The 27,172-nt window shown below is 40.4% G+C and overlaps 3 protein-coding genes across 5 annotated transcripts in view; all 3 read left to right on the top strand.

The window, feature by feature from the left end:
• The window catches only part of frem1b (Fras1 related extracellular matrix 1b), a 37,319-nt gene extending 27,674 nt beyond the window's left edge, over positions 1 to 9,645 (top strand). Inside the window, exons 25-35 of the mRNA XM_072660752.1 lie at positions 343 to 757; positions 2,181 to 2,382; positions 2,543 to 2,687; positions 3,466 to 3,595; positions 3,709 to 3,781; positions 4,924 to 5,073; positions 5,454 to 5,764; positions 6,710 to 6,889; positions 8,203 to 8,318; positions 8,409 to 8,494; positions 9,354 to 9,645. Of these exons, the coding sequence (XP_072516853.1) occupies positions 343 to 757; positions 2,181 to 2,382; positions 2,543 to 2,687; positions 3,466 to 3,595; positions 3,709 to 3,781; positions 4,924 to 5,073; positions 5,454 to 5,764; positions 6,710 to 6,889; positions 8,203 to 8,318; positions 8,409 to 8,494; positions 9,354 to 9,568 (2,023 nt within the window). The 3' untranslated portion in view covers positions 9,569 to 9,645. The remainder of the gene's footprint in view (positions 1 to 342; positions 758 to 2,180; positions 2,383 to 2,542; positions 2,688 to 3,465; positions 3,596 to 3,708; positions 3,782 to 4,923; positions 5,074 to 5,453; positions 5,765 to 6,709; positions 6,890 to 8,202; positions 8,319 to 8,408; positions 8,495 to 9,353) is intronic.
• A 1,774-nt stretch (positions 9,646 to 11,419) lies between these two features.
• atpaf1 (ATP synthase mitochondrial F1 complex assembly factor 1) lies at positions 11,420 to 17,304 on the top strand. 2 transcript variants are annotated; one of them, XM_072660872.1, is made up of 9 exons: positions 11,420 to 11,630; positions 12,495 to 12,603; positions 13,186 to 13,233; positions 13,324 to 13,386; positions 13,558 to 13,608; positions 13,702 to 13,749; positions 15,386 to 15,481; positions 15,572 to 15,679; positions 16,117 to 17,304. In XM_072660872.1, the coding sequence occupies exons 1-9, from the start codon at positions 11,422 to 11,424 to the stop codon at positions 16,291 to 16,293; spliced, it is 909 nt and encodes a 302-aa protein (XP_072516973.1). In that variant the 5' UTR covers positions 11,420 to 11,421; the 3' UTR covers positions 16,294 to 17,304. The 2 variants fall into 2 exon arrangements, with proteins under 2 accessions (XP_072516973.1, XP_072516974.1); XM_072660873.1 differs by lacking the exon at positions 11,420 to 11,630 and adding an exon at positions 11,640 to 11,724 and having other exon boundaries at positions 11,779 to 12,603.
• A 788-nt stretch (positions 17,305 to 18,092) lies between these two features.
• Positions 18,093 to 26,489, top strand: rab3b (RAB3B, member RAS oncogene family). Of its 2 annotated transcripts, none has more exons than XM_072660222.1 (5): positions 18,093 to 18,297; positions 18,890 to 19,114; positions 20,893 to 21,011; positions 22,950 to 23,074; positions 24,171 to 26,489. In XM_072660222.1, the coding sequence occupies exons 2-5, from the start codon at positions 18,890 to 18,892 to the stop codon at positions 24,353 to 24,355; spliced, it is 654 nt and encodes a 217-aa protein (XP_072516323.1). In that variant the 5' UTR covers positions 18,093 to 18,297; the 3' UTR covers positions 24,356 to 26,489. The 2 variants fall into 2 exon arrangements, with proteins under 2 accessions (XP_072516323.1, XP_072516322.1); XM_072660221.1 differs by lacking the exon at positions 18,093 to 18,297 and adding an exon at positions 18,379 to 18,480.
• Positions 26,490 to 27,172: the final 683 nt, after the last annotated feature.

The following is a 27,172-nucleotide window of genomic DNA, read 5'->3' as shown; positions in this document are numbered from 1 at the left end:
CCTCTCATTATTCTACTAATGCTAAAATACATACAGTTAAATAGAGTCTAGGACACCTTAGCTAAATAAGATAAGATGGTCCCACAGTGGGGAAATTATTAAATAATAATAAATAATAATAATAATAAAATAAGATATAAATAATAATAAATAAGAGTTTAAGGCAGTAGTTTAAGCTTAGTGTGATGGCAGCACCCTAGAACGCAGTTGATTAGTTATTTAAAGCATTTCTATTGCTTCATTTGTCAAAAACTTCCTCACAATATGAAGAACAGCTGCTTGTAAACGATGTGAGATGTTGGTGTGTATTTGTCTGATATGAGTTCTGCTCTCCTGGTCCAGCTTTCACATCAGCAACGGTGTGACCTCCAGAAGTGCTTCCATTAGCTTCACCATTGAACACACTGATCGTATCCCACCTACTCTGAGCATCAACACGGGCCTCCAGCTGACTGAGGGCTCCACCAGGACCATCTCATCTGAACACCTTCAGCTAACCGATCCTGATACTGCCTTAGAGAACCTCACCTACAGTGTCGTTCAGCGGCCACAGTATGGTAAACTGCTGCTGAAAGGCCTCCCCCTGTCCAAGACCTGCTTCACACAGATAGACATCAACAACATGCAGCTCAGCTACCAGCACCTCAACAGCTTTGCCAAAATCGACAGGTTCACCTTTCAGCCTTCTGATGGAACCAATAAAGGGTACCTGGAGTACGGACAGCTGAGGGAGCAGCCAGCCGTTTTCACAATACAGGTAAAATGGGATCTATTTCCAGTTTACATTTAAACATAATAATTTAAAAATTACTGGAGTCACTGATCAGCCGTAACATTAGCACCACATGCAGGCAAAGTGAAGAACATTGATTATCTTCATCTACAGTGGCATCTATCAAGGGCTGGATCTACATATTCGGTCATATTAGGTCAGTTCTTGAAGGTGATGAAGGTGATGAAGGTGCTGAAGCAGGAAAAATGGACGTAGAAGCGTAAGAATCTGAGACACAGAACATCTCCAGAACATCAGCAAGCAGTGGTCAGTACCTACCAAACAAATAAGGGCAACAGGTGGACCAGCAACAGGGTCATGGGCACCCAGGACTCACTGATGCTCATGGAGGTCCCACCTCACCACTTACAGGACTTTTTAGTGGATCTGCTGCAGTGCCAGATTCCACAGCAGGACACCTTCAGAGGTCTTGTGAAGTCCACGCCCTAAATGTTCAAATCAGTTATGGCATCAGGTGGTTTTAATGTTATGGCTGATCAGTGTAAAGTACATTTTTTGATGTTTTTCACTTTTTGATATAATGTAAATATGACTGTTGTTCTTTCTTTGTGTCAATTTCATGATGGACGGACCAATAGAAATTCTCCAAAATGACTAAATATTAATAAAATATTTTGACACGGACCTCCATTGCAGGTTACCTGTATTTCATGAAATCAACGACACCGCCTATTCTTTAAGAAATGCCTTTAGGTTTCAGGCCTGCTCCGTTTAGATGCACTATGCCCGTTCATGTGGCCAGCGGAGAGTTAACCAGGCTGTCCCCATTGCATTGCATGTCAAGCTCCTGCTGGCCAGATGCTGCAATACCAACACGTAGCGATGAGCCGTCTCTACCCCTTGGCCTCTGCCTCACTTTCATATTCTGGGAGCTTCTCCCGTGGCCCCATTTTATGCTAACATGTGCGTAAAACCACAAAACCCGAGAAGGGAGCTGCTGTGCATTTGAAATCACCATAAATAATATCTGCACCTACCCTCAGTCAGGAGCAGGGGGTCACTATAGTAAAGCGCGGTAGTACAGCTGTTGGTAGCCGGCTGTTGGGGTTTCCACTGACTTCTGGTAGCAAACAAGAGGCCTTGGTTTCATCATTGCTCTACAGACGTCTCTAATAGGGAGCAGGGAGACAGAAATTGCCCCCAACATCCCCAACAGCAGCGCTCAGGCCTCTCTTACAGAACTGTGGCTGAGGCTGATGTACTGGAGGATGTGTCTGAATCACTCTGAAAGACTTTAATCCACTTTTGATTGATTGAATGAGGATAAAAAATAAAAACAACTGCTTTTCATCATCATGCATCATGATGGCGCCATCTTCTGGCTGATTATGGCAACTGCAAATTACTGTGAGCAGAAATATTGGAACTTGCCCAACTGTGTTCCCAGATAGAGGTCATAGACAAGACCCCACCACGCCTTGTGAACAAAGGGACCCCCAGTACAGTGGAGACTCTACAAGACGGTCAGTATGGCATTTACATCACCAGCAAACTGCTGCAGGCCTCAGACCCAGACAGCCCAGACCAGGAGCTGGAGTTCATCATCTCAAGGCCTCCGCACTTCGGACACCTCGAGAACGCCCTTACAGGCAGGTTGGGTTTGCGGGGTGGAATGCTGTGTCCGTCAGTGTAACGGACTGTTTGGTTCACTGATGTCGACCTACATCATTAGTGTTGTCAACAGCCATAAAGCTCCATGTGTGACCGGGCCTCTCGGCCTCTCCCTCTCTGCCTCCGTGGTGTTTTTAGGTGCCTATATCAAAGGTCGCTTCACCCAGAAGGATGTGGACCAGCGAGCGCTGCGCTATGTCATTCCCTCAGACATGGAGGTGACGGCAGACAGCTTTGAGTTTCAGGTCAAGGACCCAGCAGGAAACACAATGCTGCCAGAAGTGTAAGTCGACCCTCTTAGTGTCTCTTAGTGTCCTCTTAGTATTTTAGCGTGGGTTTTTATTTAAATGAAATAAAGTATAAAAAATATCTATCATTTATAAATTGTCTATATTATATATATATATATATATATATATATATATATATATATATTCTTATATATTTTTATTGTATTATTTGTATTATCTTTGTATGTATATATATATATACACAAAATATATATAAATATATATTTATTATATATATATATTTATTATATATGTATTATATATACACTATATATTTTATATAATTATATTTATTCATATATATATATAATCAAAGATAATAACAAATATATAAGAATAAAAATAGCAATATAAACTAAATTGACACTAAATACAAAATGAAATAATTGGAGCAGGGATGAGCTGTCGAGTGTAAAGTGTGCTGTTTAATGTGACATTATGTTTGCATTGTGTTAAATTCAGTAAATAAGCAGTAATTATGTATTTGTATATGCTGAGTATATGCTATTATTGCAATAATTTGGGATTCTGTGTAAGATTATGATATATCTAGGCTGTTTTTTAATGAACACAACTATTCACTGAACAGAGGCCTCAGCAGCAGTCAGAGTGTCAGTGTTTCAGAGTGTATCACTTGGACAGGCTTGTGTAGTTCGTTAATTCGCCTCACGCTGTGTTCTTCATGGAGACGTGTTTCAGATAGATTGGTTATTCACCATAACTCCAGCCAAGTCCTGGTGTGAACGAGCTCTCTCTCCCGTGCCAAAGCAGAATGGAACTGAGGTGGTCTCGTGTGGAGCTGACAGCTTCCTGTTACCGTGTTTGTGAGAACGCAGGAACTCTAGCTGTGCAAGTGATGCGCAGTGGGAACAGCGTAGACCCCGCCTACGTTGGCATACAGGTAAAGTTGTTCAGCAGTAAACTTACAGTCGGAGTCTAGACACTGAAAGGAGGGACGGAGTTGAGTGCTGAATGGGTTTGATGGAGTTCTGGGCTCTTGTGTTCGTGCTGCAGGTGGAGGAGGGCACAGCCAGAGTGGGAAAAGATTACACTCACAGCACAGCCAGTCTCATTCAGTTTGATCCAGGTGAATCATTTATACTCCTCAGATCAGCCCGACACTCATTCAGCAGAAATCCACATGATGCCACCATTATGATTCTCACTGCCACATCTCAATATCTGTCTGTATATTTATCTATCTATCTGTCTATCTATCTATCTATCTATCTATCTATCTATCTATATGTCTGTCTGTCTATCTGTCTATCTATCTATCTATCTATCTATCTATCTATATGTCTGTCTGTCTATCTGTCTGTCTGTCTGTCTGTCTGTCTATCTATCTGTCTGTCTGTCTGTCTGTCTGTCTGTCTATCTATCTATCTATCTATCTATATGTCTGTCTGTCTATCTGTCTGTCTGTCTGTCTGTCTGTCTATCTACCTGTCTGTCTGTCTGTCTGTCTGTCTATCTATCTGTCTGCCTACCTGCCTATCTATCTATCTATCTATCTATCTATCTATCTATCTATCTACCTGCCTATCTATCTATCTATCTATCTATCTATCTATCTATCTACCTGCCTATCTATCTATCTATCTATCTATCTATCTATCTATCTATCTATCTATGTATCTGTCTGTCTGTCTATATGTATGTCTGTCTATCTGTCTGTCTGTCTATCTATCTATCTATCTATCTGTCTGTCTGTCTGTCTGTCTGTCTGCCTACCTGCCTATCTATCTATCTATCTATCTATCTATCTATCTATCTATCTATCTATCTATCTATCTATCTATCGATCTGTCTGTCTGTATATCTATCTATCTGTCTGTCTGTTTGCCTATCTGTCTGCCTGTCTATCTATCTATCTGTCTGTCTGTCTATCTATCTATCTATCTATCTATCTGTCTGTCTGTCTGTCTGTCTGTCTGTCTGCCTACCTGCCTATCTATCTATCTATCTATCTATCTATCTATCTATCTATCTATCGATCTGTCTGTCTGTATATCTATCTATCTGTCTGTCTGTTTGCCTATCTGTCTGCCTGTCTATCTATCTATCTGTCTGTCTGTCTATCTATCTATCTGCCTATCTATCTGCCTATCTGTCTGCCTATCTATCTGTCTGTCTATCTATCTATCTATCTATCTATCTATCTATCTATCTATCTATCTATCTGTCTGTCTGTCTGTCTGTCTGTCTTAACGCTGATATCTATTATAGGAGTAAATGTCAAGTTTTGGAACATCTACCTGAAAGACGATGGCCTAGAGGAGAATCATGAGAAGCTGGAGGTGGTGCTGAAAGCCCAAAAGAATGTTGTCTTGGGACCGAGAAACAGAGCCACAGTGGAGATCGTGGACCCCCGAAATGGTACCTCCTTTTCTGATACTTCTCACTTTTCTCCATCATGTGGGTGGAACGTGGGCTAGGTAGGGTCCAGGTGGGTATGGGCTCTGAGTGGGCTTGTACATGTGTTGTTACTGGGACCCAATGGGCCCCATCGTTATAGCCCTTCCTAATGTCATATGGACCCCATGTGTACAACCCAGATGGGGCCCATAAGCACTGTATTGGTATGTCTAAATAATAATAATAATAATAATAATAATAATAACAATAATAAATTATATATATATATATATATATATATATATATATATATATATATATATATTTTTTTTTTTTTTTTTTTTTTTTTTTTTTTTTTAAATATACCAGTACAGTACAGTTCATATGTTTCCCCCTTTCAGGTAGGTGTGACCCAGATGATCTGGTTGTTGAGAATGATGAGAAGGACCCAACGGTCCTCCATCCTCCACGCTTTGATGAGCCCCCACCTCCACCACCACCTCCACCTCCACCACAAGAAGAAGATGACGAGTACACCCCAGACCCAAATACTGGGATCATATGGGAGAACCATCCACCAAGAGGGGACGTCCCGTATCGCACTCAGTTCATCCGCTTTAGCGGTGCAGAGCCTCAGGACCAAGCCTTCTTCAGCCAGGGCAGGAGACAGACCAGACACAGAGGAAGCCATGATGCCTCACAAACAACATGGGTAACATCTGCTGCTCCGTGCTCTTCCAGTTCATATTTGAAGTAGAATCATATCACTCTTTAAATCCAGCTTGTGAGTCTATGTGTATTTGGTGACCTTGATTTTAAGGAACACAAATTAGGGGGTAATTAAGGGGGTAATTATATATTTCTAAATGTTTTATTCACAGTCCATTAAGATTTATTCATTTAGACGCTGGTTACAAATTTGACAACATGACGGACAGTTTTGGCTTCATTTCTATTGAACGGAAGCTAATGGAACCACAGCGCCCAAGTTTTCAACTATTGATCCAACGAATAATTTACATTCTCATGGGGACAATTTTTTATCTCTCCTGTAAAGCTGAGAATAGAAGTGTATATTTTATATAAGCGTAACAACCATTTTATAAAGAAATACTATAAAAATATTTCAATAAACACTGTCTAGTAGTCCATTTCCATATTTTGAAAAAAGCAGGGGTGCAGCCATGGCCTCCTTTCAGCCATGATGGACAAACTGTGTCAGACAGAGTGACCTGCTGGACTATGGGATTCAGTTCGGGAAGAACTATTCACTAATTAGAGGCTAAAATCACTAAATATGTATTTAATGAGTTAATTTGCATCACAAATCATAAATAAATAATAATAAATAATAAATATCATGTCAGTATAAGTTCTGTATAAGGGTTAAACTAACATCTGCCCAGCTGCATGGTTGTGTAATGGACATTTCAGGTGATATAGGTTCTACTCATCCCTAATTACAGACTAAACAACTCTACATGTCTTGCGTAACAGGGTGGTTGTCACATGACAAAGTTCAGATGATGCACTACTTAAGGTGATAATGAATAAAGCTTGATGCAGAGTGAATAAATCTTATAGAAATGTCTAATTCACCTTAATAACCCTCTAATTCACGATCCCTAAAATGCATGTTTACATCTTTTGCTATTAGCTACATAGGTTGACCCCCCTGAGGCCAGTGGAGGAGAGATCCATGCCCCGAGTCCATCCGGAGGTGGAGATTACTCCGATCTGGAGCTGGACTGGACATTCCACGGACATCAAATCAGTGGACATTCCTCAGAGAGACGCGATTCCAAGTGACTTCAGTTCGGAAGTACACCAGCACAAGGTCAGGAGAGCTAATTCTCGACCCTGTAGACCTGCTATATTACTACCGAATGCAGGTACATCTACTAGGTATTGAATGGTAACTACAAATACACTAGATTGCCAAAAGTATTCACTCACCCATCCAAATCATTGAATTCAGGTATTCCAATCAATTCCATGGCCACAGGTGTATACAACTGAGCACCCAGGCATGCAGGCTGCTTCAGCGGATGATAAGGTACATTGTGCACAGAGGTCGCCGACTTTCTGCAGAGTCAGTCGCTACAGACCTCCAAACTTCATGTGGCTTCAGATTAGCTGAAGAACAGAGAGCGTAGAGAGCTTCATGGAATAAGTTTCTATAACCGAGCAGCTGCATCCAAGCCTTACATCACTGAGCGCAATGCAAAGTGTGGGATGCAGGGGTGTAAAGCACAGCGCTACTGGACTCTAGAGCAATGGAATCATGTTCTCTGGAGTGACCAATCACGCTTCTCCGTCCGGCAATCTGATGCACAAGTCTGGGTTTGGCGGTTGCCAGGAGAACGGACTTGTCTGACTGCATTGTGCTGAGTGTAAAGTTTGGAAGAGGGGGGATCATGTCATGGTGTGGGGGTGTTTTTCAGGAGTTGAGTTTGGCCCCTTAGTTCCAGTGACAGGAACTCTTAATGCTTCAGCAGCCTGAGAGATCTTGCCTAATTTCATGTTCCCAACTTTGAGGGAACAGTTCAGGGATGTTCCGACTTCTTGTTCCAACATGACTTCGCTCCAGTGCATAAAGCAAGGTCCATAAAGACATGGATGAGCGAGTTTCTGGTAGAAGAACTTGACTGGCCTGCACAGAGTCCTGACCTCAACCTAATAGAACAGCTTTGGGATGAATTAAGGCGGAGACTGCGAGCCAGGCCTTCTCGTCCAACATCAGTGTCTGACCTCACAAATGCGCTTCTGGAAGAACGGTCAGAAATTCCCATAAATGCTAAACTCCTAAACCATGTGGAAAGCCTTTCCAGAAGAGATGAAGCTATTACAGGCCTGACATCATATCAAGCCCTATGGATTAAGAATGAGATGTCAGTCAAGTTCATATGCATACTAAGGCAGGCGAGCAAATACTTTTGGTAATAGAGTGTACTAGTAGATAGTGCCTACTGGAGAGATCATTTATTAATTTCTATAATTATTCAAATATTCTTATTGATATTTGTATTTTTTTCAGTGATTTTCCAAGTAAATAAAGATTTTTGTTCAGCTAAACAACACAGTTTGCTCAGGTGGCCTAAGACTCGCCACCCTACCTCATCACTGCTTCCTTCCTCCTGTTATTTTTAGTCTGCAAAGGCTGTTAGTGTTCGCTGTCCCACTGGGTGGACCTACTACAGAAGGAACTGCTACATCCTGGGCCCTGGTGTAGCCACCTGGAGCAGCGCTCAGTATGCATGCGTAATGTACGTTACCTAGAAGATCACCAGCACTGCATGTGTTTTTATTTTTTGACATTATGCCGTTATCTTATTGTATTATTTCTACAAATTCAGGCTTGACGGGCACTTGACAAGCGTTCATTCCAATGTTGTTATGAAGTGGTTGTGGAGGTTTGCTCGGAAACAGCCATTCTGGATCGGTGAGGACACAGGCTGCAGTGTGTTTGATGCTGTATTTGATGTATTGTCTGTAAAGGAGGCATAAATACAGTTTTACAGTACGTTCATTCTTACCCACTGCAATGAGGCTCTACAGTGAGACTCCATACTGTAGGGGCAGTACTGACCTCTTACTGGCTGAACTGTCCTGAATAACACTGTACAGAAATTGCTACAGCAGGAATACATTTAACTACACGTAAGTTATTTGCAATATTTTACGGTAATGGTATTGGTATTGATTGCACTGTACAACTCAGTATAAACAGTATGGCGCAATGCTCTGTGCTCTATTCTGCATTCCTTCTACTATTATTACACTTTAATTACACTCCATTGTCTTATATTACACTATATACTGATATTATTGCAGCTAATCACATTCATTAAACAATCTTCTGAAATTATAACAAATATAAAATAAATATTATATATATAGTTTATTTATTACCACCTTTATTACAACAAAACAAGAGATCTGTTTTGGGAAAATTACTAATATTTGCATAAAAAGCAAATTATTGGGCTTGAATGAATATTACTTACATGTACATGATATTAGTGTGTAATTAGCAGCACTTTGCACTTATATATAAATATAAACTGCTCTATATTAGGGTATATCTATCTATATTAATGCACTATGTGCAGTTACATGTATTACTGCTGTAATACTGCCATTTCCTTTAGGATCAACAAAGTGTCTGTCTGTCTGTCTGTCTGTCTGTGTACTACAGTTAAGGAACCTGTAATATGCTCAGAATATCATGTAATGTTATATGGTGAGATCACACTGTCTATCTGTCTGTGTGTGAATACTGATGGTTGCTGTTTGGGCAGGGCTTTCTGGCACTCCAGGGCAGTGGTCCTGGGCTGACGGCACATCGCTGACGTTCTCCAAACTCAAGGTTAAGGATCCAGCCCAGCGGACCCATACCAACTCCTCACACGGATGCGTTCTGGTCCAGGACAAAAGAAAATGGACTCCACAAGACTGCACAACCCAGTCAGAGCACAAATATATTTGTTCAGTACCTTCACAACGCAACAAGTAAAAAGACTGAAAATAAAACCACACTTATTCCAACTTCCACACGTTTCTCTAACCTGTAAAAATCCAATAAACGTTTGATCAAAGCGGACCTGTCTGCCTTTCTGTCTACAGTAACCTGAATGTGTGGATATACTGAGAAAATGAGGGAGAAGTAAAATGGTAAAGTGGCAGCTGTACAGGTCAGGAGGCTTCCGGGCATTTCTGAGCTTCCTGAAGTTGGGGACATGCTCCCAACACACCTGCTCCAGCCCTGTCTGAATCAAAGGTTGGGTAACAGGGCAAGACAACACTAAAATATAAAGGGCAGGGGGTCCTCCAGGATAAGGGTTGGGAACCAAGGCCTACCACCTCACACAGAAATCTGATATATGGCAATATTTTCAGTATATAACCTATATTACAATATATAGAATTCCTTTATATCACACATATATTAGCCTCATATGAAAACATCTGACATATATGCCAACCTTCTTGGCCAGTTTCAAATATAAGACATATATTTCACCCATACATTAACTAATACAAACGTATATATGCAGAGGTGCCAAGTACCGAAGTACAAATATTTCATTACCTTACTAAATGTTGGTTATCTAAACTTTACTAGAGTAATTATTTATTTTTCTGACTTTTTGCTTCTACTTCTTACATTGTCACCCAATTATCCGAACTTTCTACTCCTTACATTTTAAAAACAGCCTCGTTCCTCCTTTTACATAAAAAAAACATAATAATATATAAAATAATCTTATCTCTATCCATAAATTGTACTATCCAGAAAGTGTGAATCTGATTGTGGTTGGATGAGAATAACTATAGAGGTTTATAATAATATATAAAGCTTATTGATCACACGCCTCTGAAGTCTGACTTTCTGCAGCTTTACAGAACTTCTAGACAACGACTCCTCATATTTTCCTCCATGAAGCTCATGTTAATGCTCAGTAGAGCACAGAGACGCTCCTTTAATAGAGCTGATATTACTGAAATGCTTCATTTTCAATGGGCAGATCTGCAGCTGAAACAGGAGCCTAGTGCAGCCCAACATTTTTAACATCAACATTTTAATAGATCATTCTCCTCATTATGACTTTTAGAGAAATGGGTTTTGGGGAGGGGGGGGGGGGGGTAGTGCACTATAGACCCCTGTGGTGTGGCCTAAGCTTTCAGCCTTTGTTTTCCTTCCATTACTTTTACTTTTCTACTTGAAGTCGTTCTGAAACCAGTACTTTTACACTTTTACTGGAGTAAAAAGCTTCAGTTGATTCTTCAGCTTCTATAGAAGTCTTTTAAAACCTAGTATCTCCACTCACTTCTACCTGAGTGATGAATAAGAATACTTTTCACACCTTTGCTAATATAGGTTATATATTTTTTTGCTTATATAGGCTTATTTTGTTGACACATTTGCTTATATATATATATATAGTGTATGTATAGTATGATTGTGTATACTCTACTTTATGCATTATAATTGATAATTATTTATATGTGCATATACATATATGTATTTACCTACCAATCAAAATATAGTGTATATCTAATGCAAACATATATTAATATAATAATAGGCATGTGTCCAATATGTGGTACCTTTGTGTATGTCATGTATGAATGTATATGTGCATATGTTATATAAATATATGCCCAGTCCTTTATGATATTTGTGCATATACTGCCTTATTTAGGAGATGGATGAGATGGATGAGATGTATCGTTATCTTGTTAAATGCTAGTTAAGTTCCCTACTTTTTTCTAGGTAGGGTGTAGGGAGCGAGTGAACAAGTGAACACTGGCTGTGTGAGAGGAGGAACCAATATTGCGGGGCTGCGGCGACCCGGAGCTCCACTGATGAGCGACGGGGAGAAGATGGCAGCGGCCGTGGTGCAGATGGCCTGTTCTTATCGCGGCCTGTTAGCCGTGAGAAACACGGGCATCCGAGCGCTCATCCCCGGTATAGTGCCCTCCCAGTTTAGGGCCTTTTCCGTTAAGAAAGAGCCGGAGTTGGAGGAGAATCCGTATTACAGTAAATATGAGGAGAAGATCAAGAAGCTGCGGAGGTAAGCTAAGCTAAGCTAAGCTAAGCTAACGTGCTAGCTAGCATGTTATTGTAGGTGACGGTGAGGACAGCCATAACATTAAAACCACTGACAGGTTCGCACACAGGCCAGATACACCCATCAGCCATAACATTAAAACCACTGACAGGTGAAGTAAATGGCTCTGATGATCTGGTCCAGGTGTCTCCTCTCAGGTGTGGATCTGCATATCAGTCAGCAGGTGAATGGTCAGATCTTGAAGGTGATGAAGATGCTGAATCAGGAAAAATGGACAAGTGTAAGAATCTGAGACATTTGACCAGAACCAAACTGTGATGTTCTAGACAATGACTGGGTCAGAACATCTCCAGAACATCAGGCGTCAGGTCTTGTGGGGTGCTCCTGGTATGCAGTGGTCAGCACCTACCAAAAGTGCCCCAAAGACGGACAACCGGTAAACCGCCTTGCACCAAGGCTCACTGATGCTCATGGAGGTCCCACTTCACAACTTACAGGACTTAAAGGATCTGCTGCTTGCATTAGCCTTGGTGCCAGATACTACAGGACACCTTCAGAGGTGTTGTGGAGTCCACGCCTCGATGGGTGGGAGCTGTTTTGGTGGCACGAGGGGGGCGTGCCTTGACTCGCCTGTTCCAGAATATATTCATATAGTCATATTTCTTCTGCTAGGGTCATTGTCCTGCGGCATGGCCCACTGACAGTTCGCTCTTCAGTTCACAAACAGATACTCCTGTAGAATCTGCTGGTACCTTACAGCCCAAACCATGATACTGCCGCCACCATGTTTAACAGCTGGGATGGCGTGTTTGGTATCTGAACAGTATCTGTGTGTGAGTGTAATCATATATTTTCATGTAATCTCAGCGCAAAGCCTCAAGAATACGAAGCCCGTCTTGAGAAGCGCAGCGAGGTAAAGAAGGAACCTCTTGGACGCTCAAAACAAGCGGAGTTTGTCAAAGTCATGGATCAGAAGGTAATTGTCAATAAAAGCGGCTGAAGCTTAGATACTGCATGTGGAATTACGGACGCTCCTGTCCAAAGTAAACACCTCACAGATCAGTGTGACTGTTACAGTATGTACGTTAGCACTCTCCCCTAATTAAAGGTGTCAAGTAATGAAGTACAAATAATCTTACTTAAGTAGAAATTTTGGTTATCTATACTTGCTGGAGTAATTAATTAATAAATAAATAAATAAAAACTATCCAGATAAATCTCTCCATCCAGAAAGTGTGAGTCTGATCCTGATTGGATGAGAAGTATAAACAGACTCCATTCTGACTCCCTATTGGTTTATAAGAGATCCATCACACCTGCACACGTCCCGTCCCTCTCCAGCAGCTCACAGCAGACGTCTGTAGTCTAGTATGAAGACTGTGTCCGTGGCAGAGACTCAAGAGAGCTGCAGTGAAACGTCCCGACTGAGCCCCACATTTACATTCCAATAAAGCTTATTGATCACACGCCTCTGAAGTCGGACTTTCTGCAGTGATAAATGTCAATATGTTTGACACTTTTGCCCCTAATAAGCAATACTTTTGTGCCTAATTTTCAGATGGAGAATAAAGGCAAAGCAGAACCTGGAGGTTTTACCAAGAACAAGGTAGTAAAGAACATCATCTGCCAGCTTCTGATTTACTAGGGTTTGTTCACCAGTGGCTTCCTGAAGATCGTCCTTTTCTTTTTATTTCAGACTTTAGGATCAATCCTTAACCTTGACATGGTTCAAGACAAGTCTGGCAGTGAGATTGGAGAGGTGAGGCTTTCCCTGTGTCAGCTGTGTGTGAAGTGTTGATTAGAGCGTTAATGAGAGGTACTGCATGGGTGGTGAGCTGATGACGAGGGTTTAAGCAAGGAAGAGTTTTAAAATGAGTAGAATAAAGGCTGTGTTGTTTTTATTATTATTTTTATTTAATTTATTTTGTAGCTTTGGATGCACTACTTCTCAACAAAAGACACCATCAGTGCGGTCATACCGGTAAGCCCCCCTATTTGAACAAATGCAGCTGGAATAATTTGATTAAATAACATATCAAACAGTAATATGACAAACCTCATTCATATGTTTCAGGGATCAACGTTTGAGACTATGAGCAACCGAGCCAGATCATGCCCAACGGTGAGACACGCAGCAGTGAAGCGCTGCATGCCCTCTTTGCTCGGTTTACTGATACATAAAGTTCTGGTTGGGTTGGTTTGGTTAGTCTCTTCCCAGCTAAGAAAATGAAGAAAAACATCATTTCCATATAGTTTAATGCTGTTTCTATTTCATTTCCATATAGTTTCCATGTAGTTCCGTTAGTTGGTCCATCATGATTTCAGTTCATCAGGAAATGGAATCGACATCAAGCCAACTAATCAATTACAGAATTCATTGGCGATAATGTTTATTTTGATTATTAATTGTCAGTAGCTGCAGTGCTTTCGGGCATAACGAGCAGGCCAAAAAGGACAGACTGTAGGGCATAAGCAGGGATATATGGGGATATATGAGCAATTCTGCTTAATGTTATTCAGTATTATATTTTTTATATATATATATATATGTGTGTGTTTTTATATTGGATACAATAAGAAATACATATCTGTCACACACACCTTTGTCACAATTGTTATTTCTGTGATAAATTGTAAAAAGCACTACAACCACAAGGTGGCAGCATTGTTTTAAGAAACACATGGGAGTCGTTTCTCATTCACATTCTGTGTGCATGCTGAAATTAGGCAAATTAATGACACGCAAAATCTCATTTTAATTGCAATTTAGTGTCCAAGTCCATCTGTAATCAAAATTAACATGTTTAATTAAAAGAAAGTAAAATAAAAAAAATACTTTGTTAGTAAATATTACCCACGACCATTTAAAATGCTAAACCCTTAGGTTAGACTTTTAAAACATATTTTAAGAAATTCAAAAACATCTGAACTCTAATTACATCACCGTGCACCAAATAATTACAACCAATAAGATCATGTCTCATCCTGCCCTCCCACCACCACCACCACATCCATCGAGCGAAACACTCTGATGCAGGATTTCGCTCAGAAATGCGTCTCTGTAAAGACTCGCGCTGACTGTAATGCCACTGTCCAGTTCCTCCAAACCGTTCTTCAGCTTTAAAAAAAAAATAAATTAAACAATTACTCAGCAGCCATCTACAGTGATTGATTCTCGTTTAGGCGTATTGACCAGATACCTGCCTTAATGCAGGTGTAATTAGTGTGTAATTAGCTGAGCAGTGCTGAAGTGGCATTAATTCCCGGTGTATCCTGCTGCTTTTTTGAGAGTGGGCAGTGGCAGTGTGATAATTATGTTCTGATACTAATGTGAAGCAATGCATTGTTATTAAAAAGGTATATATTTATTCACAGGGGTGGGGCTAGACCTGCTGAATGAATATTGCATTATTATTATTATTATTATTATTATTATTAATCTAAATACATTTTCTCATTACTCAGCAGTGTCCTCGCATCTCCAGATGTAAAGTAAGTGGAGATAGCAGGGTGCTAGGACCTTTGGGACCAGATAACCGTCTGTTTTGCTCTGTGGTTTCTCTAAACGGTCATGATGAAGACCAGGCTTTTTATTTACTGTACAGGAAGCCTACGTCCCCCTCCTATCCATAGATCTGGAGTGATGCTCCAGTTTAAACAGCCTTAAATGAGTAAAGTTGATATTAGCAGAATGCTTCTGAATGCATTTGCAGTAAAACTCTCAGAGCTCTGTTAAACCCTGCCGTTCCTCCCGACAGTTCTTGTACGCTCTGCCACGGCAAGAGGGCTACGAATTCTTTCTGGGCCAGTGGGCTGGTCAGGAGCTGCACTTCACTTCCCTCATCAACGTCCAGGTATACGTCATCTCTATTAATAGCAGACATTATCTCAATGCGGTGTTGCCTGCTGCTACAGTTTACAGGTATGGTTTCTGTCACTTTTAGACCTTGGGTGAGAACGCTCCCAGCCAGCTGATTCTGTACCACTACTCAGACCTGCAGAAGGACAAGGACATTGTGCTCATGACTGCGGAAATGGATAGCAAATTTATTGTGAGTTGCTCACATGCTTGTCAGGAATATGGACACGTATGTTTATTGGTCGTGTACAGAATCATACAACGGGCAATGGAAATCTAACAATTTATAGAGATAGACAGATCAGTTGTATGCCAAACAGAAAAGACATGAATAACATTAGAGGGGTAGTTTGAAATATGGGGCACTAGGGCTCCAACTAATGGTCATTTACTTTGGTTTCCATATATTTATATATAAAGTAGCTCCATATAGTTGTCATATAGTTTAATATTTTTTTCAATTTAATTTCCATATCGTTTCCATATAGTTTCATATTTTTTCTATTTAATTCACATATCGTTTACATATAGTTTAATATTTGTTCTATGGCAGGGAGGCCTTCACCTTTTCATTGTTGTGATTGAATGACTTTTTGACTATTTTTCCTCTTTCCAATTTCCAATTTCCAGACTGTTCATGAGGCGCAGTGCTTGGCCAATCAGGTGCAGCTGTTCTACGCAGCTCAGAGGCACGAGACCTTCCAACTGGTGGAGAATTTCAACCACAGACCCACAGAGTTCAAGCACATGTCTGTGATAGCGGAACTGGAGCAGAGCGGAATAGGACTCGGAGCCACCACAAAGTAACGGCCAGTCCAGAGCCGTGGGCCGCAGTGTCTGACAGTCTCCCATGAAGAAGAGTAGGGTTGTAGTCCCAGCAGGAGGTCCCTCCTAAGGGATTTAAGTATACACCTTAGTCCCATTCGCCGGTTTAAAATGACTCATTGAGTGGACTGAATATAACCTGTACCATCTAACTTGCTACCATGTATGCAGGTTCCTACAGTACCTTTGTTTTGATGCCTTAAGTGTTGCCTCTCCTGTTGATATTGTACTTCATAAATCATGTCATATGATTCACACATCTGTGCTTTCTCTAGGAGAATGCTATGTATTTATTAAATAGACATTTACAGACATCTGACCCCACTTTGGTTCCTGAAGGCAGTCTGGGATTTGCGCTTATGGCTTAAACAGTATACATCACCACAGACTCAGTATGTTGAGGACTATGCTGTAAGGACTGGGTCAGATTAGACTTGATGTAAACATAGATGATCATCAGTTATATTGTTTATACATTATAAAATAATGCTTGTTGATTACTGATTTATTTAAGAGCTGATTGTGTGACACAGTGATTTGGGTTTTCTTGGGAAAAGGTGCTTCAGTCACTAGTGACTGTTATGGTAAAATACCGGTGTGGCCAGTCTTGTCTCCAAAAGGCCAGTGTGGCTGCAGGTTTTCATACCAGCAGAACAGGAGCGCAGATCATCAGATGTTTAAAGATTGAGACCAACTGATTAAACAAGTGGAATTGGGTGTGATGGGAATAAAAACCTGCAGCCACTTAGACCCTTTCCAGATATGATTGGACACCTCTGGTGTAACCGATAACACCTCTGTCCTCTAAATGGTGGAGGTGGATTCAGTTCCTGGATTGGGAATCATACCATGCTAATCCTTTGAAAACACTTGAATCTCTTACCTCTGTAAAATGATCTCCAAAATGCTGTAAATGTAGTAGCAAACAGTTCCATTAAGGCATTGTATGTAATGTTTTCTTTTTTTTTGGTGTAATATAAAGTGTTAGACCTTTTTGGTTTCCAGTTTTTTTGAATTTCTGCTTGCTTCAATCCCCTTCTCCATTATCTAGTTCCAAGAATAGACCCTGTACAAGCCAGATGGTTTAAATACCATCGAGGGTCAAATAGAAGTCATGGAAGGCAGCACCATTGGACAGTTTAGTGCTTGAGTGCCGAAGCCTGGTTTTGGAGATCTACCATCCTGGAGAGGTTGGCTGTCACTTAGCTACCTCTAATATGCAGGATCTTCATTATTTGGATTGGGCATCCCTAGTTTAGGTAGATCAACTCCATTACCCTTACATGTCTGATGTGCTGAACCTAGTGTAGTGTGGTGGGGAGCAGAATCTAGACCTAAAATTAGTCCTGGACCACAGTTTGTTGACAAACGCACCTACCAAACCTGCCAGTGTTAAGATCATCTTAATTGATGGCGATGCTCAGTGTGATGCTGGCTCTCTACCTGCTTTCAGGAAAGTCAGCCCAGACATGCCGGACCAGGCCACAGTCCACTGAACAGCCAGTGTCATGACCTTTCAGAGCTAGGGTTGCTCTGATGGTGATGCTCCAAAGCTTAGTTCTAACTGAATAGGATTTACTGAGTCAGTGAGTCACACAGATTGTGATAAACAGCTGGAAATCTAATCTTCATGTGTGTGTGTGTGTGTGTGTGTGTGTGTGTGTGTGATTCATGAAGCCTCCACTCAAATTAGAATGTTAATTAATGTAGGAGTGAATAAACCCCAGCAGTAGTGAATGGCAGTGCCCAGCATGCCCCACCCCAGCCACCGCCGCCTCCTCCCTGCATCCACTCCATCCCTCTCCTTCGCCATTCACACTTTCTCGCCCCTAGTCGAGGCTCTGGACCCGTGCATGAGCGTAAATGCCGGAGTGGTGAGGCTGGAGAGAGCAGCCTAGCTTCCACAGCTGTGTCCCCAGCCTGCGCCCATACAGAGCTCACCTACTTCAGAGGAGACGACAGTGGGAGAAGCTCCAGCTAGTCGAGGTAGGTGGGGATCTTCATGTGGCTGGAACAATGGCGATGGAAGGTGGGGAAGAGGTGCGTGTGTGTTTCTGCTCCATAGTGTGCTTAGCTCTCTGTGGGTCTACCTGGCTTCCCATGCCCACCTTGGAGGTGAACCTGTAAGAGATGATGTGTGGCTACCAGATACCTCCAGAAACACATCTGGTGATCATCTCATGATTTTGCATTCAGAAAACACGAAGCTGAAGTTTATTCGAATTGTCCGGTCCACCTTAAATGCTGCCGCAGAACCGGGCACAGTGTGCAGACGCCGGAGTGCAACTGCTGCAGCATTTAAGGTGGAACTGGTCATTCTTTACTAAATGTCATTTTGATGTTGATAAGAATGAAAACAGGATCAGTTCCACCTTAAATTGTGCAGGGGGGCTGTGTACAGTGTGCAGGCACTTGGATGTAAGTGGTGCACCATTTAAGGTGGAACTGCTCATGCTCTTACAGAATTCTTATCATATATATACACATATATATATATATATATATATATATATATATATATATAAAATTATAATATATGTGGTTATAATCTGAATGTCCTGTTTTGCTCTTTTTCCAGATGGCTAAAGCTGACCACCGTTTTGGCCAGAGGGATGGCTCCGACCAGAACTTCGATTATATGTTCAAGCTGCTCATCATTGGCAACAGCAGCGTGGGCAAAACCAGCTTTCTATTCAGATATGCAGACGATTCCTTCAGCAACTCCTTCGTCAGCACAGTTGGCATCGACTTTAAAGTGAAGACCGTCTACCGGAACGACAAGCGAGTCAAGCTTCAGATTTGGGTGAGGACGTCATTAGGTGCAGTTAATACCTTCTAAAGGGGTGGTCATGCATTCTTTCCTCCCGCTTGCTGGGCTGGACTGGACTGAAATCCTGCAGCCCACAGATAACAATGCCTGTGTGTGAGTTCACACTCCTTACTGTGGGCTGCAGACAGATGGTACAGTCAGTGCACGATGGGTTGTGTACTGTGTGCACTTTGCCTTGGGATCTATTCTGAGCACAGATCGATGTAGACGTCCCTGGGTTCTTCCTCACCTCACCCTCTGCTGCCTTATGTGAAACCATCTCATGGTCACCACCATCAGCAAGTACCACCACCATCCGCATCCCCCCGCCTACCTGACTATGTGAATGAAAGCCATATTTTGTTTTGCTTTTTTCCAGAAAAAATGAGAAAAGCGAAAGACACCCCCCCCCCCCCCCTCTCTTTTTTTTTTCACTTGCATCATCAGTGCTGGTTGTCATGGCAGCAGTACAGCAGCACACTGCTCCCTGGCAGAGCCCAAGCTCAGAGCCAATTAAAGCAGCTCCTCAGGGCGAGAGAGAGGGGAGGGTGTTGGGAGGGGGGTGTAGAGAGAGATCGGAGAGTAAACACAAGCCTAAGGCTGGAGAGAGAGAAACAGACACTAGAGTAAATTGCAATTTGCGATAAGCAGCGGGCCGTAATCAGCGTGCATTGAGCGGCGATTAAATGGGAGCTGGAGGTGGCGAAAAAAAGCCTCTCGGAAAACAGCTGCGAAGATGCTGATGGCAGGAAAAGCAGTGAAGTGACGGATGCTGCGGCATTCCGTCTGGCTCAGATGACACCTTTAGACATGCTGCTGAAGTCCTAGTTAGGTCTACCTGCTCCACATTGCATGCTATCGGTGACACGGCACACTCAGTAGTCACAGTCTGGATTTATCTACACTATATGTCCAAAAGTTTGTGGACAGCTCTTCTTATTAATGCATTCAGCTACTTAACTAAGTTTCACCCATTGCTGACATCTAGCCCCTGTCGAGAAGTACTGCCAATAGAATAGGACACTCTGGAGCAGATGATAAACATAAAGCTGTTGGCTCCATGCTGCCTAATGCCAGGCGTGGGCTAGAGGGGTATAAAGCCCCCCAGCATTGAGCTGTGGAGCAGCATCCTGACCTCACTAACGCTCCTGTTGTCTCATCACAGCTATGCTCCTCCAGAATCTAGTAGAAAATCTTCTTTTCTGGACAGTAGAGACAGTTACTCCAACAGAAGCAGGTTAAACTCTTTTTAATAGCCTTGATTTCAGAAGAAACAATAAATGAGCAGGTGTCCCAATACTTGTGTCCAACTTCTGAGGTTTAAATAAGACTCCTTCTAGGCTAAAAATATACATTTTAGACCCAGTCCTTACTATTTACTGAATTTAACAGCTTGACAACAATAAAACATTAAGGATTTAGTGTGCCATTACTTTTGCACACACCACAATGTTTACAATCATTTCAATTCAGTAAATAAACAGTAATATCAGAGGTAACAGCTCAGAAACTCTGCTTCTCCCCTCTTTCAGCTGCTACTGTTGTTGTTAAATGTCACAAGCGAGTCTAACCACCTTACTGACCATTACAGACCTCAAGGTCAGATCACTGATACCCTTTAAAGCTTATTGATAACCATTAGTGCCTCGGTCGGCCTTTACACAGCTGACCTTTTTCAGTAAATGTCCTTTGACCTTACTAACAGCTTTCCAAAGATCCAGGTGACCTCGCTGTTCTGTAGGTTTGAAGGTTTTTTTGGCTGTTTTTTATAGGATACAGCAGGACAGGAGCGCTACAGGACCATCACCACGGCCTACTACAGAGGAGCTATGGGCTTCATTCTCATGTATGACATCACCAATGAAGAGTCCTTTAATGCAGTGCAGGACTGGTGAGTCGAAACCAATCAGAGCCGAGAGTCAGCTCTGTATTTATTTATAGATCAGTATATTCCCAATAATATATATTTCCTAATAAAATCGCGCTGGAGTGTTTGCATCTTTGACCTCGGAAAGTCTAAAGGTCACAGTTTGTGATCTAAATATTACACTTATATTATATTATATATTATTATTATCTTCTAAATATTTTCTCAGATACATTTGTTCAATAATACACTTAAGAAACATATTTATATAACATATTTATATAAAAGCATATAAAACATATAAATACAATCAAGTCCATAAGAATTCAATTTAATTCAGTTCAACTTTATTGTCATTATACTAATACAGGGTTGTCCAGTAGAACCAAACTCAGTAATGCAAGCTCAATAGACCTTAAACAATAAGTACAAAAACAGAATAAATACAGAAATATATAAAATAATATAAATAAAATATATTATGTGCATTTGGGCACCAACAAAGTTTATATATCAGCACCGAACTACATTAAGCTAAAATTTATAATAAATATATAAAAATATGTTTCAAAAGATATTATTAAAAATAATAATAAATATTTGTTCAACATTTATTTTGAGGGTAGTGACATTCAGACTGGTTGAACAGTGTAATAATTAAAATTCAAAAATAATTGGACAGGTGGCTGCTCAGTTATTCCACGGCCAAACGTGTGTAATTCCCTCATTATTCCACTGACACGTAAACAGATAACTCCGCCTAGAAAAACTAGTTGATTTATTTGCAATTGGACACATATTTGAAACGACCACGTCGCCACGTCATGGCTAACAGATTTACAGCACCTTCCTTGACTACATAAAGTCCAAAAGGACTGTAACAGCCACGACAAACCAAACCCATTAGACTCTTATATAATATCTATGTATAATATAATAATAAGTCATTAGTGCATTCTTTAACAAAGAAAGATCACACTGGTGAGCTCAGACACAGCGAAAGGCCTGAAGTTCCTAACTTAATAATAGCTATATATTAAAAAAACTTAACAATAATTATAAAATAATAATATTATTTAAATACTAATATTAGTTATTATATAAGTTAGTATTATTATTTAACGCTTTTAATTTAGTGATATTAGTTAACACAGCATTTCCCACCACTGTCTGTCCATTCCTCATGAAGTGTTCCGACAGTGTGGCTTTGGCTGTGAAATAAATACTATAAAAAGTTAATAAAATAAAAATACAAACAAACAAACCATATACTAGATTATGAGGTTGTCGTATGTTACAAACACACACATATTTTGTTGCTGTTAGACAAAAACGTATCTCCATTTTTGCTGTTTTTTACTTAATAATGTGAATCAGCTAGTGCTTTATGTTGTGTCAGAATTTCATGATGAACAGACCAATAGAAATGCTTATTTATTCCAAAATGAATGAATACAATCTTTTTGCACTGACTTTCATTGAAAGATAATAAAGTTTTTTCCTTAGGAGTTAGGAGAGTGGTGGGCTTGTCTGACCAGGGAATTGAACCCTAGCCTACCTTCTTTTTTTATTGGTAGGTTATCCATGGTACACTGTGGATGTACAACAAATACGTGAGACTGTGCCAGTCAGCCCCCCCTCCCATACTCTACTCTACTTAGCCAGTACCTTAACACTCCAGACACCCAGTCAGTCCCACCGAGCTAAAGTACATTTACATTTACGGCATTTAGCTGACACTCTTATCCAGAGCGATTTACAAAAGTGCTGCACAGTTTAGTGTTTTCCTTCACCAGTGCACCACATTCATCTCATCAGCCAACCGTGGAGCCCGTCGGGAGTTGGATCAGGTGCACTGAGGTGGAGGAAGCAGAAAAAACAGACACATTCCAGAACAGGACATATGAGTCTGAGACCGAGGCTGTAGATGGATGTAAACAGTAAGTGTGTTTTCTCTTGCAGGGCAACCCAGATTAAAACCTACTCGTGGGACAACGCTCAGGTTATTTTAGTGGGGAATAAATGCGACATGGATGATGAGAGAGTCGTACCTATGGAGAAAGGCAAGCACTTGGCTGATCAATTAGGTGAGTTAGTGGTGGTTGGAAAATCTAACCCCTTAAAATACACGAACCTGTACATCCACTCTTCAAATCCTTGTGTTTTCCATGCAGGTCATGTTTGTTCAAGCAGTGCTGCACAGTTCAACACCAGTCCAAGGTAGTTTACAACAGGAGGTGCTAGGCTAATGTCCCACATATTTATGTATTTCAAAAATCCATTAAAAAGCTACATAAATATGTTTATTAAAAAAATAATAAGTCCAGTTTGAGAGTTGGTGTTTGAATATGAGTTCTGAGAGATGAGTTTAGAGACTTGAAACATTTTTGGGGGTGTTTACATTAATGAAGTTGGTGACAGTCTTAGTCCATTGTTTGTTAGCCATGGTAGATGGTAGATCTTCCCACAGATGTTCACTGATGCTCATGCGCTGGTTTGTTTTTTGGGGGTTTTATTTTCTCAATTGAATTTAAAGGCAACAATGACAAGGAAAAACGCACTGAGTGGAAGTAACCTTAAAAGGAACCCATCCTCCTCTGGTCAACACTGGATAGCACAACAAATATCTGGACAAAAAGAGTGAGAGAGTGAAGAGCTATGGCTAATGTGAGAGCAGATTTTGAGTTATGAAAGTATGAGTAAGTGTAGGACACATGCTTAGTGTTAATATGAAAGTCAGTGCTGGTAAACGAGTTGTATACACAGCAGTGTGATGGAGAGCCGGGTTGGGCAGTACCTGGACAGAACAATAGGAATACAGCATCTCAAATAATGGGAAAGGAATGAAAAACAAAGGGGTTCAGATGATTGTGACAAATTGTGGTGAGTTAACACAGCGGGAGATCCAGGACCAGAGGGTAGGCAGGCAGCAGCACCCAAAACCTTCCTGCAGAATCTTGCATCCTTTGCTGTCACGTTGGGGGGGGGGGTTGTTTTGCCTTTCTGGCCAGCATATGAGCGGTCTTCCAGAGCTTGCCTTCCAGGGATTTCCACAGTTCCCCTTAACTGCCATTTCCTAATGATGTTTTGGACCTAATTTCATGCTCATTAGCTGACTGTTTTTAATGTCAGCTCTTAACTTGCTTCTCATTTTATAAGGTTATTAAAACCCTGTTTTTCCAGGGTTCGAATACTATGAGGCAAGCGCCAAAGAGAACATCAACGTCAGGCAAGTGTTTGAGCGCCTGGTGGACATCATCTGCGTGAAGATGTCTGAGCGAGTGGACACCGACCCGACCATAGTCACCGGAGCCAAGACCACCCGTCTTACCGATAAGCCTGCGCAACTACCTCAGAATTGCTGCTGATTTCCTCTATTTAGGCTGCAGTCACACACTAATCTATCACCTATAGACCCCATCGCTCTGTCAGCTTTCCGTCCACATTTCATTTCCATCAACATGGACCTTTTATTCCATCTTAAATATGTAGATTACTGTTACTGCCATGCCGTCCCTTTGAGCACACGTCTGACTGTGGATCAGTTTGAAAGCAGGGACTACAGCAAAGCACAAACCTGAATCTTAGGCACTCGGTCACTGCCAGGTATGGAGACGGAACATCTCACTAAAATCGAGCATCTACAAGCGTATTAATATAGCATAATCGGTGCTTTACGAAAAAAAAAATAATAATCTGTGAAGCTTCTCTTAACGTGTATACAATCTCTCTGCTCCTTTTCTTTAATCGTTGCTTGGCGAAAAAGGCACAAGTGTGACCTAAACTCAGACAACTGCAGAGTGGCCATAACTACGGTATATTATGCACAATAATGGTCAGTTCTGTTTTTTATGGTGGTTTTGATGTTCTGGTTTTTAACTTGGGCAGAACCACTGGTTGTGAGGTTCCTTCTAATATCTATGATGGGCACAATCGTGTGTTTTTGGACATGGAGCACTTTGCAAGCGACCACTGTCGAATATATTGTGATGTAAAGGTAGTTTAGTGCTGAGTCAGGATGAATAGCCTGTGTCCTACAAAATCAACAGTCCAATCAGGAGCCGGATTCAAGAATATCAGTTAAGAAGAATTTTAAGATAAAAGTTAAGATCAAAAGAGTATTCCTAAATGTAAGTTCTCAAATATATTAGAACAATGTTTGTGTTTTTGTTTTCTGTAGCTGACTTTCATTCTACACTTTACACATTTTTTCATAATTTAGTTGAAATCTAGACAAAATGTGGGACAGGCAGAAAAGTGTTTCAGTAAAAAAGAGCTGAAGTGACCAAAAATCCACCTTGGAAAGAAAATATGAGAAATGTTGGAAAGCCACATTTTAGTTTTATGTAGAAACTAACAGTACCTGAAGTTGAAGATCCACTTTAATCCTGTAAAATAATTAATTAATTCTGTAATTCAGCTATTTTTAAAGTGAATTTCTTCAAAAATGGCAACATCATTAAGATAAATGTTCAGATTAAAAAATATTTTTCTTATAATCATTTTAATTGATTTTTTTTATTTACTTTTTCTATAATTCTCTCTTTCTATAAGATTTTGTTTTTTCATTTGTGAATTTATCTAAGCATTTTCTTAATTTTCTAAGAATTCATCTTAACATTTATGTTTTTTAATAGAATTTAATTTTAAGAATTTAACATTTTTGGATGAATTAAGACAAGTAAAGAAAAAAGCCCACTTGATACACTATTAAGAATCTAGCTCCTGAATCCATACAGTCTGAAACCTATAATGAATAAATCTATTTTTTAAGAATACTGATTGTTCTTTAAAAATGTAAGAAAAAATGTGCAATTTTTTGTAAAGAATAAACTTTATCTTAACTTTTTTCTTAAACATCAACAAAAACAGGACTTTTGTGAATCCGGCCCCAGATTTGTTCTGTTGCAAACAAGTGAGTATTCTGTCGTGGAATATATACATATATGTATAAATATTTATACGTTCAGTGTGTATAATAAAACTATACATCCAGCTGTCAGGTGGCATTCAGGTCGTTACTCCATGTATTTATGCTTCACTCAACACTTCAGATCAGCCACAGCAGATTAAAAACGAATACCTATCCTTAGAGGTGCCAGTATATGTATATCGTATAACTCGTCGTGCCACAATTTGTATCTCAGAAGCGTAGCAGGTCCTCGTGGAGCTATATGTGTATCACATACAGTCCGTTTTTAATCACGTGATGTTCGATATCTACGACTGAATGTTTTCTGTAAGTACTTTGAGATTTTATTTTAAATGAGATATTTATAATGCAGATGTTATAAGCTATCAGACTGGTCTTTGCTGAGTAGATCTTTATTTTTTATGCTGCCACAACCTATGCTGGGAACATATAGATGTACTGTAACTTTGCTGTCAGTGATTTTTGACTGGTAGAGAATTTGCACAGGGGCGTAAAGTGATTGTACAGATCATTGTAAAAGTCCGGTTTTAGATGCAATTTGTAACAATAAAAGTACCAATCATACCATATTGTGCATTGTGTCAGCGTGAGATGTTCTTCTTGTTAGTGGTGTTAGCTGTCCAAAAGTATCCAGACAATCTGTTGTGACTGCTTTGTGTTTGTGAACATACTGTTTCTATGTAGCAACTTTTTAAAAATGCATTTATTTATTTATTTATTTATTTACCGTATTCTCCCTGTAGGAACGAACGGGGTCCAATCAAGCACATAGGGTACCACCTTTGCAACCACAAAGAAATTATATCAACACCTTATCAACCATCTGGAACACCTTAGCAACCAACAAGAAATGACTTATCATAGTAGCCACCATAGCAACCACCTGGAACAGCTTAACAGCCACATGAAAGTACTTGAAGTACAGTGCATCCGGAAAGTATTCACAGCGCTTCACTTTTTCCACATTTTGTTAGATTACAGCCTTATTCCAAATTGTATTAAATTAATCTCTTTCCTCAAAATTCTACACAAAATACCCCATTATGACCATGTGAAAAAAGTTTTCTTGAGAGTTCTGAAAATTTATTAAAATTAAAAAACAAAGAAATCATATTTACATAAGTATTCACAGCCTTTGCTTAATACTTTGTAGAACCACCCTTGGCAGCAACTACAGCCTCAAGTCTTTTTGAATATGATGCCACAAGCTTGGCACACCTCTCTTTAGGCAGTTTTGCCCATTCTTCTTTGC

Source organism: Salminus brasiliensis, chromosome 17 (assembly GCF_030463535.1).
Source record: "Salminus brasiliensis chromosome 17, fSalBra1.hap2, whole genome shotgun sequence".
In the NCBI taxonomy this organism is placed as follows: domain Eukaryota; kingdom Metazoa; phylum Chordata; class Actinopteri; order Characiformes; family Bryconidae; genus Salminus; species Salminus brasiliensis.
This window is presented reverse-complemented; position numbering and strand designations above follow the sequence as displayed.